The 14682-nt window shown below is 43.0% G+C and overlaps 1 protein-coding gene and 1 pseudogene across 7 annotated transcripts in view; both read left to right on the forward strand.

The window, feature by feature from the left end:
• The first annotated feature begins 3611 nt into the window (after positions 1-3611).
• On the forward strand, positions 3612-5563 carry LOC146396159 (glycerol kinase pseudogene; annotated as a pseudogene). Its single transcript, XR_014829301.1, has one exon. The product of XR_014829301.1 is annotated as a glycerol kinase pseudogene (transcript).
• Positions 5564-6842: 1279 nt separating this feature from the next.
• The window catches only part of MOGAT1 (monoacylglycerol O-acyltransferase 1), a 77829-nt gene continuing 69989 nt past the window's right edge, over positions 6843-14682 (forward strand). For all 6 annotated transcript variants that reach the window (XM_084999075.1, XM_084999073.1, XM_084999076.1 and 3 more), the window contains exon 1: positions 6843-7099. In XM_084999075.1, the coding sequence (XP_084855201.1) occupies positions 7006-7099 (94 nt within the window). In that variant the 5' untranslated portion in view covers positions 6843-7005. The remainder of the gene's footprint in view (positions 7100-14682) is intronic.

The raw sequence follows: 14682 nt of genomic DNA on the forward strand, positions 1-14682 counted from the left end.
TGTTATAAAAGTTTAAAAGAGCAGCTATGGAAGCACCTACTTTGTAGAGCAAATATTAAATACTAACATTAACTACTGGAAAGATAAGAATTAAATCTGTATCAATGCAGCTTTCCAAGGAGAATGTGAAAGGAAAGCCTGGTGGGTAGCACCATTCTTGTATGTGCCTATAACAAGAACACAGAGGAAAGGAAGACTTTGGACCATTATTATGGAGGCTACAAAGTCTCACCATCTTAGGCAAGACTCTTGATACTTTGCCCAGAACAAACACACTCTAGCCCTGCCATACGGATATACTAGTTCACTGAGGAGACAAGAAAACAGAGGGGCCCAGATAGATTTCTTGAACTTTGTTCAAAAGAGCCTTGAAAATAGAACTTTGTGAAGGATGATCTATTGAAACTACCATAGTTATGGTCCTCGATGTGATTTTAACCCAAGCTGGTCACTCAATGACTTATGGTAGCCGTGACAGCTGGAATTTATGTGTGTGGTGTGTGTGAATGAGAGAGAAATATTTACCGTTATGATTAATACACCTTATGAAAACCAAAACAGTGACCTTTGTCCTAAACTGTCCCCTCTAAGGATTCTCAACCTAGAAAGAACGCTATTTCCTTTTAAACATGACAATAGGAACATTTTAACTTAAATTACAGTGAAATGTCATGTTATAATAAAACTATCATCTTCTTACTAGTAGAAATTTGTTATCGTAAAACACACAGGAAAAAAAAAAATAAGACAAGGAAGGGATTTTTAGTCATTCACTTCCAAAGGCAGGCTTTCGTAATCTATGAGGCAATCTAAATTGTCACATTCTCAGTTCTTTTTTTTTTAACCAAAAGCTTTAAAAGCTTTCTTTTTTTCAAATTATAGTTGATTTATAATGTTCTGTCAATTTCTGCTGTAAACGAAGTGGCCCAGTCATATATATATATACATATACACACATTCTTTTTCTCACATTATCCTCCGTCATGTTCCATCACAAGTAACTAAACATAGTTATCTGTGCTATACAGCAGGATCTGTCATTGTGTCCACTCCAAATGCAATAGCGTGCATCTACTAAGCCCAAACTCCCAGTCCATCCTACTCCCTCCCCCTCCCACATTCTCACTTCTTAATTAGAGTTGAGAAGTGGAAAGAGGAACTACATTTGGTTGCTGGAGTCTCAGATTTTCAATCAGGACAGTGCTGACTTCCTATCACCAGGGTCACGTCAGGACTCCCCCCCGCCCCCCCCGAGGTGCCTGATATATTTTTTGTTGAATTATTGAAAAGTTATGTACGTTTTACTTGCTTGTTTATACCCAGTGCCAATCACATAGTATGTGACTGGTAAATATTTGTTGACTGAATGAAAAACTAACTCCAACCCAGACTATGACAAAATTGGTCCTCTGCATTCCCACCATTCAGTGACTTGTCCTTCTGTTTCACCAATATTCTCTTCCTTTCTCATCATATCACTTGAGGAATAGCTAGGTATAGTTATTTGCTCAGGCTCTAGAAATAAACCTATTTTCAAAAAACAGAAACTTGGTTCTACTACTTAGTAGGTGAACAGTTAATTTGACCTTTAGTCTCACAATTTTTTTTTTTTTTTTTTTTTTTTTGCTTTTTTAGACTGCACCTGCTGCATACAGAAGTTCCCAGGCTAGGGGTCCAATCAGAGCTGCAGCCGCTGGCCTATGCCACAAACACAGCAACACTAGATCCGAGCTGCATCTGCAACTTACACCACAGCTCACTGCAACGTCAGATCCTTAACCCACTGAGCAGGCCAGGGATCAACACCAGCGACCTCATTGTTACCCAGTTGGATTCCTTTCTGCTGAGCCACTACAGGAACTCCTCACTTTACTTTTGATAAAAGAAATAATAGTACCTATCTTAGAGAGTTGTTGTGAGGCTTAAATCAAACACAGCACATAAAGCAGGAAGCCCAGTACCTGGTAGTGGTAAGCGCTGAGTAAAGTTGATACATTATATACAGTTTTAAACTGCAACCCTGTTTAAACTTTGTATTTCTCCAAATATTAGGCTACTCCCCCCATAAAAAAGAGTGGTTTCCAACCTGGGTTTTGTAGATCTCTCAGAGGTTCTGTAATTGTTTGATGTCAATTTCATTTTGCTAAAAACACAGCCACCTTGGGAAGGAGGAAGATGCTGAGAAGGTTAAAGTCAGGGTCCCGGTTCCTTTCCAACAAGAGCAGTTTCACATTGATTTCCTTTGTAAATTGGAGTACTTTGAGGATTAAAAAAAAAAAATCCCCCTGCTAAAATCAAAGTTTGAAACCATTGTCCTATAAGACAATGCTTCTCCTCATCTGTTTTAGAACAGCTGTAAAAAGATCTGTTTACTCTTTGCCAGTAACTGGCTGGGGTATCTTGAACAAATCACTCAACTTCCCTACTCTGTGCTCCGTACTCCACAAGATGTATAGTTTCGAAAGATAATGTCTAAGATTCATGTTTTCCTACTAGTTTTTCCTATTGGAGATCAATAAAATCCATGAATGAAAACTTTCTCACCATTTAACTCCAATGATCATTTAAGTCTAATAACCTGGGACACAATATATAGACCAGCCAACATGTGTTGAATGTCAAACAAATGAGTGTATGATTTAATTGCTGATTAAAATGGTGATGGACCCTCATGGGTCCCTGCTTTGCTTAAATGAGTTGTGATGGGATATGACAGTTCTTTTCTACTTGCTGAGGGCTCTGGGAAAGTAACAAGGGCTTGACTCAGTGTAGAGTGAGCACCAACTGATTACGTTCTGGGTATCCTGCTCTTCCTGTAGAACAACAGACTGTGAATCTAATGAAGCAATCAGTCCTATTTACATCTCCCAAGCTTATGTCAAATCCATCTCTCTTCTCCTTTGCTAACACAGTAGACCAAGTCAGCATCCTCTGCTCTCACCCTCCTAGAGCCTCCGTAGGGTCTCTCTACTTCCACTCCTGTTACCTCTAATCTAGGTGCTCATTCTCTATCACTGGAAACTATGTTTCTTTCAGGGCGCTAGCACACATGTCATTATGTATCTACGCCGTAATTTTCTGTGTCTCTCCTAGACCGTGAGCCTCATAACAGAGATTTCTTACTCACCCCATGCTATTCAGCCCCTCAACAATCTCTACCTAGTGCTTAGCCCGAAGAAGCCTTTCCATAGCCAATGAACGAATGCGGTGAATTCCCAAAGGCTCAGAGTCCCTGTCTTAATTCACCCGTGTGTTATCAGCACTTAGGGCAATGCCCGGCTCAAAGCAGGCGCTGCATAAATACTTGTTCCTCGTTTGAGTCACCTGAAGGGATGACTCTTCTCTCCAGGACACAAAACTGCATTTGAGTTTTCTCTCTGCCAGCTGTGTGACTTTGAGTCTGGCCTTCGCAAACTGCCACATGAGCAAATACTTATTTCGCAGCGTTTCCGTAGGATAAGCTCAGGCTGGTGAAGGGCTCTGCACAATGTTTTACGCGGTGTTTACTCAGTGTCCCCTACAAGCACTGAGGGAAAGTTCAGGGAAGAAATCTACGGGAGAAGCGGGAGGGGCGGGGTGAGAAGCTCGGCGCTGATTGGCGTTCTACGGCTGCGCGTTGCCTGACCCTCCGGACTCGCCGTCCGCCCCGCCCCCGGCGCCGCTGCCGTCACCCGGGAAACGGGACGCGATCGCCTGCCCACCGACCGAAGCTATTTTCATGGCAGCCTCGAAGAAAGCTGTTTTGGGGCCGTTGGTGGGAGCAGTGGACCAGGGCACCAGCTCGACGCGCTTTTTGGTTTTCAATTCAAAAACAGCCGAACTACTTAGTCATCATCAAGTGGAAATAGAACAAAAATTTCCAAAAGAAGGGTGGGTGGAACAAGACCCTAAGGAAATCCTGCAGTCCGTCTATGAGTGTATAGAGAAAACGTGTGAGAAACTTGGTCAGCTCAATATTGATATTTCCAACATAAAAGCTATTGGTGTCAGTAACCAGAGGGAAACCACTGTGGTCTGGGACAAGTTAACTGGAGAACCCCTTTACAATGCTGTGGTGTGGCTTGATCTAAGAACCCAGTCTACCGTTGCGAACCTTAGTAAAATCATTCCAGTGAATAATAACTTTGTCAAGACCAAGACAGGCCTTCCACTCAGCACGTACTTCAGTGCAGTGAAGCTTCGTTGGCTCCTTGATAATGTGAGAAAAATTCAAAAGGCAGTTGAAGAAGATAGAGCTCTTTTTGGGACCATTGATTCCTGGCTTATTTGGAGCTTGACAGGAGGAGCCAGGGGAGGTGTTCATTGTACAGACGTAACAAATGCAAGTAGGACGATGCTATTCAACATTCATTCTTTGGAATGGGATAAAGAGCTCTGTGAATTTTTTGAAGTTCCAATGAAAATTCTGCCAAATGTCCGGAGTTCTTCTGAGATCTATGGCCTAATGAAAGCTGGGGCCTTGGAAGGTGTGCCAATATCTGGGTGTTTGGGAGACCAGTCTGCTGCATTGGTGGGACAGATGTGCTTCCAGGATGGACAGGCCAAAAACACGTATGGAACAGGCTGTTTCTTACTATGTAATACAGGCCACAAGTGTGTGTTTTCTGAACATGGCCTTCTGACCACAGTGGCTTACAAACTCGGCAGAGACAAACCAGTGTATTATGCATTAGAAGGCTCAGTAGCTATAGCTGGTGCTGTTGTTCGCTGGCTAAGAGACAATCTTGGAATTATAAAGACCTCAGAGGAAATTGAAAAACTTGCTAAAGAAGTAGGTACTTCTTATGGCTGTTATTTTGTCCCAGCCTTTTCAGGGCTATATGCACCTTACTGGGAGCCCAGTGCAAGAGGGATCATCTGTGGGCTCACTCAATTCACCAATAAATGCCATATTGCTTTTGCTGCGTTAGAAGCTGTTTGTTTCCAAACCCGAGAGATTTTGGATGCCATGAACCGTGACTGTGGAATTCCACTCAGCCATTTGCAGGTAGATGGGGGAATGACCAACAACAAAATTCTTATGCAGCTACAAGCAGACATTCTGTATATCCCAGTAGTGAAGCCCTCAATGCCAGAAACAACCGCCTTGGGAGCTGCCATGGCAGCAGGGGCTGCAGAAGGAGTTGGCGTTTGGAGTCTCAAACCTGAGGATTTATCAGCTGTCACGATGGAGCGGTTTGAACCTCAGATCAATGCTAAGGAAAGTGAAATTCGTTATTCCACATGGAAGAAAGCTGTGAAGAAGTCCATGGGTTGGGTTACAACTCAGTATCCAGAAAATGGTGACCCTAGTATCTTCAGTAGCCTACCCTTGGGCTTTTTTATAGTGAGTAGTATGGTAATGTTAATTGGAGCAAGGTACCTCTCAGGCGTGGCATAAATAATACCAATTCATGGATTCCAAAGATGCAGGCTCTTTACGCAGTGGGAAAATCCAGAAGTTCTGTCTTTTAATGTGATGACACTATTCAAAGACTCTGATTTTATTTATGAGCCACTTGCTGCATGACCCTCCAGGTAGACCTGCGGCTTGAAATAAAGAAAATGCGGCAGAAAAAAAAAAGTGATTTCTCAATTAGGAAAAAGTCAGCAAATTTTGCACACAAAAAGTCACAACTCGCCCTGAACTACACAGGCAATTGTTTTAATCTAACTTTCTATTAAAATGTTGAAGTAAAAAGGGGCACGGTGGGGGGATGGGTAGTCAGCTCTGTTGTGTTGCTAGAGGGAATGGGTAGTCATCTCTGCTGTGTTGCTAGAGGGAATCTGTTTCAGATTCCCTCTAGCAATGATCTGACAGCTCCCTGCCACTTGGTATTGGTCAACTATGCAGTAAGTAAGATTTCTAAAGAAAATGTAGTGGGTGCTCACAGAATGAGGCACAATTTAGGATCTGTTTAACACATCATAATTGAAATTTTTCAGTGGCAAGTCTTTAAGGTAAAAGACTTGAACCCTAAACACAACTTGCAAGGATCTGGTTGCTTACCACCATTTTTGCCTCATCTCCCTCCCATTTCTTCCTTGTTCCCTGAACTCCCATTATATTGGTCTTCTTTGAGCTTCAGCCACAGGACCTTTGCACATGTGCCTCCCCTTTCTCGGACTAGATTAACTATTACAATTAAAGTGTAGCTTCTTCAGTAACCCTTCAGTCTAAGTCCTACAACCTTCCCGTTCATTCATAGAAGGGTTTCATTTTGCAATTACACACCCAATTGTGTGGTTATTTTTCTTATGTTTGTCTTGTCCCCATAATTTGTGCTCTCTGAGAGCAAAATCAATGAATGGCTTGGTTACTGGGTGTATCTCTAGAGCCCAGAATGATCCCGGGCTCGTGGGAGACAGTGTCCTTCGAATGAATAAGTGAAAGGTTTCCAGGATTCGTGTAGGAATCTGGGACACAAAACCGAGGAAGCCCCAGAGTTTGAGGGTGGGGTGGAGAACAGAGACCAATAAACAGATGGGTACCATCCTGTGCTTCCTCCATCTGGCGGGAGATCCCTGAACAAACCCTTTCCTAGCTGCAGCCTTTTGGAGGAAGAGGTGGGTTTAAGGGCGGATGCTGAAGCTGAGCACACAGTAATCGATCAGCTGAACAATTGTCAGAGCCGGGTGGAGATCCCAGTTCTCTGGCGAGGTTGCAGGAACCTGCGTTGCCGGGTTGGGGCAGGCTGCCAGCTGACCCCGCTCTCTGTCTCCTGTGCCCAGCGCGGCACGCTCTCGCCAGCGCCTGGGCGCGCCAGCCAATGCGTCCCAGGCGCCGCAGCTGCTCCCCCGCCTCGGCGCGTGTGATTGGCGGCCCCCAGCCTCAGCTCCGGCGCGCCCTCCCACCCGAGACCAAGTCCAGTCCGCGCCCACTCCCGAGTCGCCGCAGACGCCGCCGTCTCCTCTGCGCCTCGGTGCCCCACACCGGGCGGGAAGGCCGCGCACACCCCGGAGTCGCCACAAAACAGCAAGGTCCCAGGCGGCCGCGCTCGGAGCCATTCTCGCCTCGGCCGGGCCATGAAGGTCGAGTTTGCGCCGCTCAACATCCCGCTGGCGCGGCGGCTGCAGACCGCGGCGGTGCTGCAGTGGGTCCTGTCTTTCCTGCTGCTCGGTAAGGACGCCCGGGCGCTCAAGATCCAGGCAGAACTCCGCGGTGCATGGGGCTCGGTCTCCTTCCCGGACAGTCCTTGTCCACCCATCCAAGGACGGACTTAGAACCGCCAACTATTTTCCCTTGTTAGAGCAGGCAGGTCACTGAGAGCGTTTGTAGCGAACTTGGGACTCCTCTTCGATTCATTTTTCCACGTGAACCTCGTAGCAAACGACTGTTTGCCAACTTTATTTTACTTTGTGCTGTTTTTTAAAATTGAGGTGTACCGTCCCCACAATAAAAGGTACAGATTGTAAGTACACAGCTCGATGAGTTTTGACAAATTATGCATCTTAATGTAATCACTACCCCATCGAGCTGTAGGACATCTCGCTTAAGCCCCTCAAAAGTGCATAAACTCGTTTCTCGGGTTTTCGATTCATAAATGGAAAAACAATGCCCAAGTATTTAAAACCTGATTCCTTCCTTCTCCCCCCACCCCCGCGTGACAGATACCCGTGTAAGCTTTTACGGGCTTAAGATTTTCCGGATGCAGAAAGGTACCTTGCTGTAAAGACTGCACCACACATTGGGTTGGGTTGGGGGGCCTCTGTCAATAATTCGACTCAGCAGTGTGTTCTAGGCGGTTCCCAGTTAAGCCCCCAGAGAAACACGGGCGCCGGTCATGATTTGGGGCGGGAGGGGTTTACCTGAGCGCTTTTTCTCTTGATGTTTGTTCTGCTCTTGGAATAAAGTGGTGGGGGGATTCCCGCCCTGGCAAAGGGGTATCGGCTGCGTCTTGGGAGCGCTGGGACATAGGTTCGACACCCTGCCCCCCGCACAGTAAGTTAAAGATCCTTCGTTGCCATAGCTGTGGCTTTGGTCGCAGCTACGGCTCGGATTTGATCCCTGGCCCGGGACTCTCTATGCCGCGGGGCGGCCAAAAAAGAAGAAAAAGGCTGGGGGAAACCAGGGGAAGGTGTGAGAGGAGAGGACAGGATTTATTGGGAACTTAAACTCTTCGGAAGGCTAAAGTATTAGATCTTGGGTTGTACACTGTTGAGGCCACAATAATAGCGATAATGAAGTCATTGCACTGCGGAGATTCTCAACCCTGGTTGCACAGTAAAATCACTGGAGGAGTTTCTAAAGAAAAGGAGGTCCTAGCTCTCTCCCTAGAATTTCAAATTCATTTGTTTCAGAATGGAACCTGCACATCAGGATTTTTTCTTTTTTAAACAAACTCTCCAAGAGAGTACCATGCAGCCAGATTTTCCTGAAAAACAGAATTCAAAGCATTAACTCATTAAGTCCTCAGAGGCCAACCTGTGAGACAGGGTTGTTAGAGTTATACTTTGTTTTACCCTAGGCCAAAGGACCATCAAGATAATAACAGGTATACTTGTTAAGGGTCAAAGGACAATGAAGATAATAATAGCTACTCTTTCCAACAAGAGTTTAGTTTGTACCAGGCACTATTCTAAGCACTAAACACTTTAACCATGCAATCTTCACAGCCATTTGAGGTAGGACTGTGCCTTCCTGCATTCACTGTGCAGATGAGGGAACTAAGAGGTGAAGTGAATTGTTCAAGGTCACACAGTTAGCAGGAGGTAGAGGAACTGTGTGCAAACCCAAATATTCTACCCAGAGTTGCTGCTTTAACCACAGCGCTGTCTGATTTAATGTCTAGAACCTGAACACTGACTTTCTCACTCATCTGTCAGCACATCTCTATAGCCTAGTGTCCTTTTGTGGCCCTTGTCATGGCTTGGATTTATGTCTGTCCAGCGTTTTTAAGGAAGATCTGTGTTGCTAGCTGCACAGGAGCAGAATTTGCTATCGCCAAACATGTCTCTTTGGTTTATTAATTATTGTAAGCTTTTTTTTTTTTTTTTTTTTTTTTTGTCTTTGCCTTTTCTAGGGCCTCTTCTGTGGCATATGGAGGTTCCCAGGCTAGGGGTCTAATCAGAGCTGTAGCCACTGGCCTACACCACAGCAACGCAGGATCCGAGCCGAGTCTGTGACCTACACCACAGCTCATGGCAACGCCGGATCCTGAACCCACTGAGCAAGGCCAGGGATTGAACCCACAACCTCAGGTTTCTAGTCAGATGTGTTAACCACTGAGCCACGACCGGGCCACGAAGGGAACTCCTAAGCTGGTTATTTTCTAAACAGCTACAGCAGACATAGGAAAAACTCTGAAAACCAAGGAGCAGTTACCCTTTTCTAAGAAACATTTACATTTATAAGGGAAGTATCTATTTGTAGGTGTGTCTCCCTTGCTGTACCAGGAAGAAGAGGGTGACCGAATCTCTGGAAATTTATCAGTGGAAAAGGCAGAGGCTTAAGTCTTCATGAAACCTTACCCTTGTGTACTGTGTTTTTCCTGACAATCTCCTGTAACTGACTTTCCCCACCCCCAACACCCTTTTGTCTTTAGCTGAGGATGGTACTTAAGGAAAAGGTTTCTGCCATTTTGGCCAGTTAGTTTTCCTGGATCTCTCCCATGTATACATATTATTAAAATTTTGTTTGATTTTCTCCTGTTAATTCATCTTCTGTCCATTTAATTCTTAGACCAGCCCAAAGAATCTTGGAGGGTAGAGGAGAATTTCTTCCTCCCTGAAACATCAGAGCACTGTGAGGTTTGCCGAGGGAGGAACATGCAAGACCAAGTTAGTAAAGCAAGAGAGATTTATAAAGGCATTTGGGGAGGACGGGCTGAGCTCAAGGTAGCACCCGCCTTGACTGTGAGGAGGTGCTAGGCTTATAAAGGGTCTGTATCAGGAATCTGTGACTGGAGTTCATGGCAGAAACTTGTGGCAGGAGCGACGAAGAAAGAGGGAAAGGTCCAGAGAAGGGTAGGGGGTCGAGTCCCATGACACAGGGCAGTTGTTTTCCACAGGCCATTGTTTCTTGTTGCCCAACTTGAGCCTCCACATTCCGGGAACAGGTGTAGATCTTGTCCTCAGCAGGTCTCCAAGTTGAACCATCACATATGGGGGGTTGAGGTCTGTCTCCATCCTCCTGGGAACCCATCAAGCACAAGCTCTGTGAGGGAACACCCAGCACATGGCCTGTGGAAGGCACCCAGTAAGTACTGGCTGAATGTCTTCACTCTGTCAACCAAAAGGGAAGCTGTCTGTCCCACATGTCCCTACTTGTATTAACTCAGGGACTGCCGCGTCCAGCGCTGCAGGGCAACTGGGGAATCCTGGAAGAGGGACGGCGCAGTATAACACAACACACAAGACTCTTACATTTAGAAAGTGGCACTCTTGTTCCGCAGAACAAAGGTGCCTAGGCTTTAACCCACATGACTTTTATTAAGGAAGGTGATGAGATTATTATTGGTGGGATTAAGGAAGGTAACAAGATTAGTGGGCAGGAACAGGCATAGGCAATAACGAGGTTATCTTCTTAGTGATATCAAAGGGGGTATCCTTAGGACATAGTGCAGCTCTTTATAGAATAACGTGTTTAGTGCATAAATCCTTTATCTTGTCTTTGAAAGAGACTCTACTTTATTTATTTATTTTTTATTTATTTATTTTATTTTTTTGTCTTTTTGCCTTTTCTAGAGCCGCTCCCATGGCATATGGAGGTTCCCAGACTAGGGGTCTAATTGGAATTGTAGCCGCTGGCCTACGCCACAGCACAGCAATGCCAGATCTGAGCCTCTTCTGCAACCTACACCACAGCTCAAGGCAATGTCGGATCCTTAACCCACTGAGCAAGGTCAGGGATCGAGCCCAGAAATCTTGTAGTTCCTGGTCAGATTCGTTAACCACTGAGCCATGACGGGAACTCCTAAGGAGACTCTGCTTTAGAACTCTGAGTCCATAGATATTTGCCTTCTGCAGAGTTTAGATGTTCCATGGTCTCCAATGAGGGACCTGGATCCCCTAGCAACCCTAGAGGTAGGGACTACCCATATACTCACTTTCCAAAGATAGAGGTATAGTAATTGCTCAAGGTTACAAGGTAGATGGATGACAGACTTGGACATGACCCACCACTCCTGATTTGAATCAAATTACAGCGGCACGACAGTTCATTTAAATGCTCTTATTGAGACTTGTGGTTGCCTGATGGGAGGGGGAGGGAGTGGGAGGGATCGGGAGCTTGGGCTTATCAGACACAACCTAGAATAGATTTACAAGGAGATCCCGCTGAATAGCATTGAGAACTATGTCTAGATACTCATGTTGCAACAGAAGAAATGGTGGGGGAAAAACTGTAATTGTAATGTATACATGTAAGGATAACCTGACCCCCTTGCTGTACAGTGGGAAAATAATAAAAAAAAAAAATAAATGCTCTTATTACATGTATTTGGCATTTGTGTTACTAGGAGCATATATTATTTTGTATAATATATTTTGGAAATTTTACTCTGAAAAATTTCAAACAGAAAAGTAGAAGGACGTGAACTCCCGTATGCCCATCACTTGGATTTATAATTATTTTAACAATTTGCTATATTAACTGTATCGCTTTTGCAAAAAATATTTTAAAGCAAATCACATATCTTAAGCCTAAATTCTTTAGTATGCATAATATAAAATTAAGTATGTTTACATGATTGTAGTAACATTGTCACATGTAGCATAATTAATGGTAATTGCTTAAAATCACCTAAACCGGTTAATATTCAGATTTCCTAAATTGAGCCAAAAATACACTTTTATGGGAGATTTATTTGAACCAGGATCCAAACAAGCCCATTGGGTTGCATTTAGTTTTTAAATGTCTCTTAATTTAGAACAGTGTTCTCCCATTTGTTTTCTTGTCAGTGCAATCGAAGAAGCCAGGTTGTCTGACCTGCAAGATGTCTCACCTTCAGGATTTCTCTGATTGCTATTTTGTAGGGCTAGCTTGTTCCTCAAGTCCCTGCATTTTTCCTAAAACGGAAGTTGGTTCTACAGGCTTGATTATATTGGGGTGAAATCTTTAGCAGGTCCTCTTCCTAGGTGCTGCTGTCTCCTGTTGCGTTGTGTCAGGGTGTGTGTAATGTCTAATTGTCCCATTATTAGTATCCCATTATTAGGAGCGATCAGTGGATCCAGGTGGGAAGTAAGGTAAGGGGTGGTAATTGCCATGCTGCAAAGAAGAGTTCCCCATCAACAGTTGACCTTTCACCTAGTGATTTAAGTCTCCATTAATGATCCTTGACTAAATTGACGTTTTATTTGAGACTACAGAATGGTGATTTTCATATTCTATCACTCATTTTTCACATATTGGTTAAAATTTATGCAAGGAATAATTTCCCCCCATCATTAGGGCTATTTGACTACCCCAATTCAAGTCTTACAGGAAAGGTAGGATAAATACTTATTTCTTTCCATTTGATTGTTTTAAAGGAGTTCATTTAGGAGTTCCCATTGTGGCGCAGCAGAAACGAATCTGACTAGGAATCAGGAGGTTGTAGTTTCGGTCCCTGGCCTCCCTTAGTGGGTTAAGTATCCGGCGTTGCCGTTGCTGTTGCCTTGAGCTATGGTGTAGGTAGCAGTGTCGGCTTGGATCTGGCGTTGCTGTGGCTGTGGTGTAGGCCAGCGGCTACAGCTCTGATTAGACCCCTAACCTGGGAACCTCCATATGCCTTGGGTGCGGCCCTAAAAAGACAAAAGACAAAAAAAAAAAAAAAAAAAAAAAAAAGTTCATTTAATATTTTCTTCGAATGGTGGCAGGAGAAGTTTTATTAACTATGTATTTTAAGGTCTCTAAATTAAAGTCTTGAAATGCATTTTTCCTTCCGCAATCAGCAAATGAGTTTAAGATATTAGCACTTGGGATATTTTAAAGCAATAGCCAAATGTTTCATTTAGTTATGAAATCAAATACTGTTTCTTTGTGATAAATGTTAAATGCCTGCCATCCAATCTTATAACTTTGTATTTGTTTTAGGTTCACAACGTGTTTGCATATATGTCTTTTCCAAAAGAATATCCACAATAAGTTAACATCAATCACTACACAGACCTACAAGTTTTTTTTTTCTCTTGTGATGAGAGCTTTACAATTTACCCTCTTGGCAACTTTCAAATATATAATATAGTATTATTAGCTGCAGTCACCATGCCATACATTCTGTCCCCGGGACTAACTCATCTTATAACTGGAAGTTTTTACCTTTTGATCGTCTTTACTCATTTTGCCTACCCCTATACCTCCATCTTTAGCAAACTCTGTATCCATGAGTTTGTTCTTCTTTGCTTTTTTTTAAAAAATGAGCTTATTCTTTTGTTTATTTAGATTGCACGTATGTGAAATTGTGTATTTATCTTTCTCTAACTTATTTCACTTAGTTAGCATAATGCCCTCAAGGTCTATCCCTGTTGTCACAGATGGCGGGATTCCCTTTTCATGGCTGAATAATATTCTGTTGTATATTTAGTATATATCACTTTCTTTTTCCATTTATCTCTTGATGGACACTAGTTGTTTTCATGTCTTTCCATGTCAAACTAGTGAATGAATATATTTGCAATTTGTCCATTCATCTGTTGATGAATATTTGGGTTGTAGCCATTATGAATAGTACTGCTGTTAACTTCTACCTGTAAGTCTTATGAACATATGTTTTTTGTTTTTTTTTTTAATTCTTGGGTAAACCTGGGAATGAAAATGGCTGATCATGTTATGGTAGGTGCAGGTTTAACTTTTTAGAAAATTGCCAAACTTTCTTCCCTAGTAAGTGGGCCATTTTACATTCCTATCAGCAATATATGAACATTCCAGTTGCTCTGTATGATTGCTATCACTTGATATACAGTCCTTTTAATCTTTGCAATTTTAATAGCTGTGTAGTGGTGCCTCATTGAAGCTTTAGTTTGCATTTCCCTAATGTCTAATGATGTTGAGCATCTTTTCATGTGCTTGTTTGCCATTTGTATATTTTCTTTATTGAAGTAACTGTTTAAATCTTTTACGCATTTTTTTTTTTTACTTGCTTGTTTTCCTTTTATCGTTTTGTTGTTGTTGTTGTTGTTTTTGGCTGTGCCTAAGGCATATGGATGTTCCTAGGCCAAGGATCAAACCCTTGCCACAGTGGTAACCTTAGCTATAGCAGTCACAACACTGGATCCTTAACCACTAGGCCACCAGGGAACTTCCTATTATTGAGTTTTGAAAGTCTGTGTTCTTCTGAATACAAGTCCTTTTTTATCAGGCACATACTTTGTACAGATTTTTTTTCTTCCATTCTGTGCGTTAGCTTTTGTGTCTTGTGAAGAGCAGAAATTTTAAATTTTGATGAAGTCTAATTTACCCATATTTTCTTTATGGATTGTGTTTTTGATATCTAAGAAATTTTTGTTTAATCCAGGGTCACAAAGATTTTCTACATTTTCTTCAAGTTTTATAGTTTCGGGTTCATTTATGTAGATGGTGCAAAGTTAAGTTCATCTTTTGGCATATGTATAATCTAATTGTTCCAGGCTTCAAAGAGAAAAAAAAAGCTATTTTTTTTCCTCTTCTTGCATAGGCCTTGGACTGTTGTGAAAAATCAGTTGTCTGTATGTGTATGGGTTTATTCCTGGACTCTGGACTCTGTTCCATTGACCTGTTTTTCTGTCTTGTTGCCAGTACTATGT

The sequence above is a fragment of the Sus scrofa genome, chromosome 15, assembly GCF_054392235.1.
Source record: "Sus scrofa isolate SSC_HxYL_T2T_F1_AM1 chromosome 15, Sscrofa_HxYL_maternal_Yorkshire_Landrace_v2.0, whole genome shotgun sequence".
Taxonomy (NCBI): Eukaryota; Metazoa; Chordata; class Mammalia; order Artiodactyla; family Suidae; genus Sus; species Sus scrofa.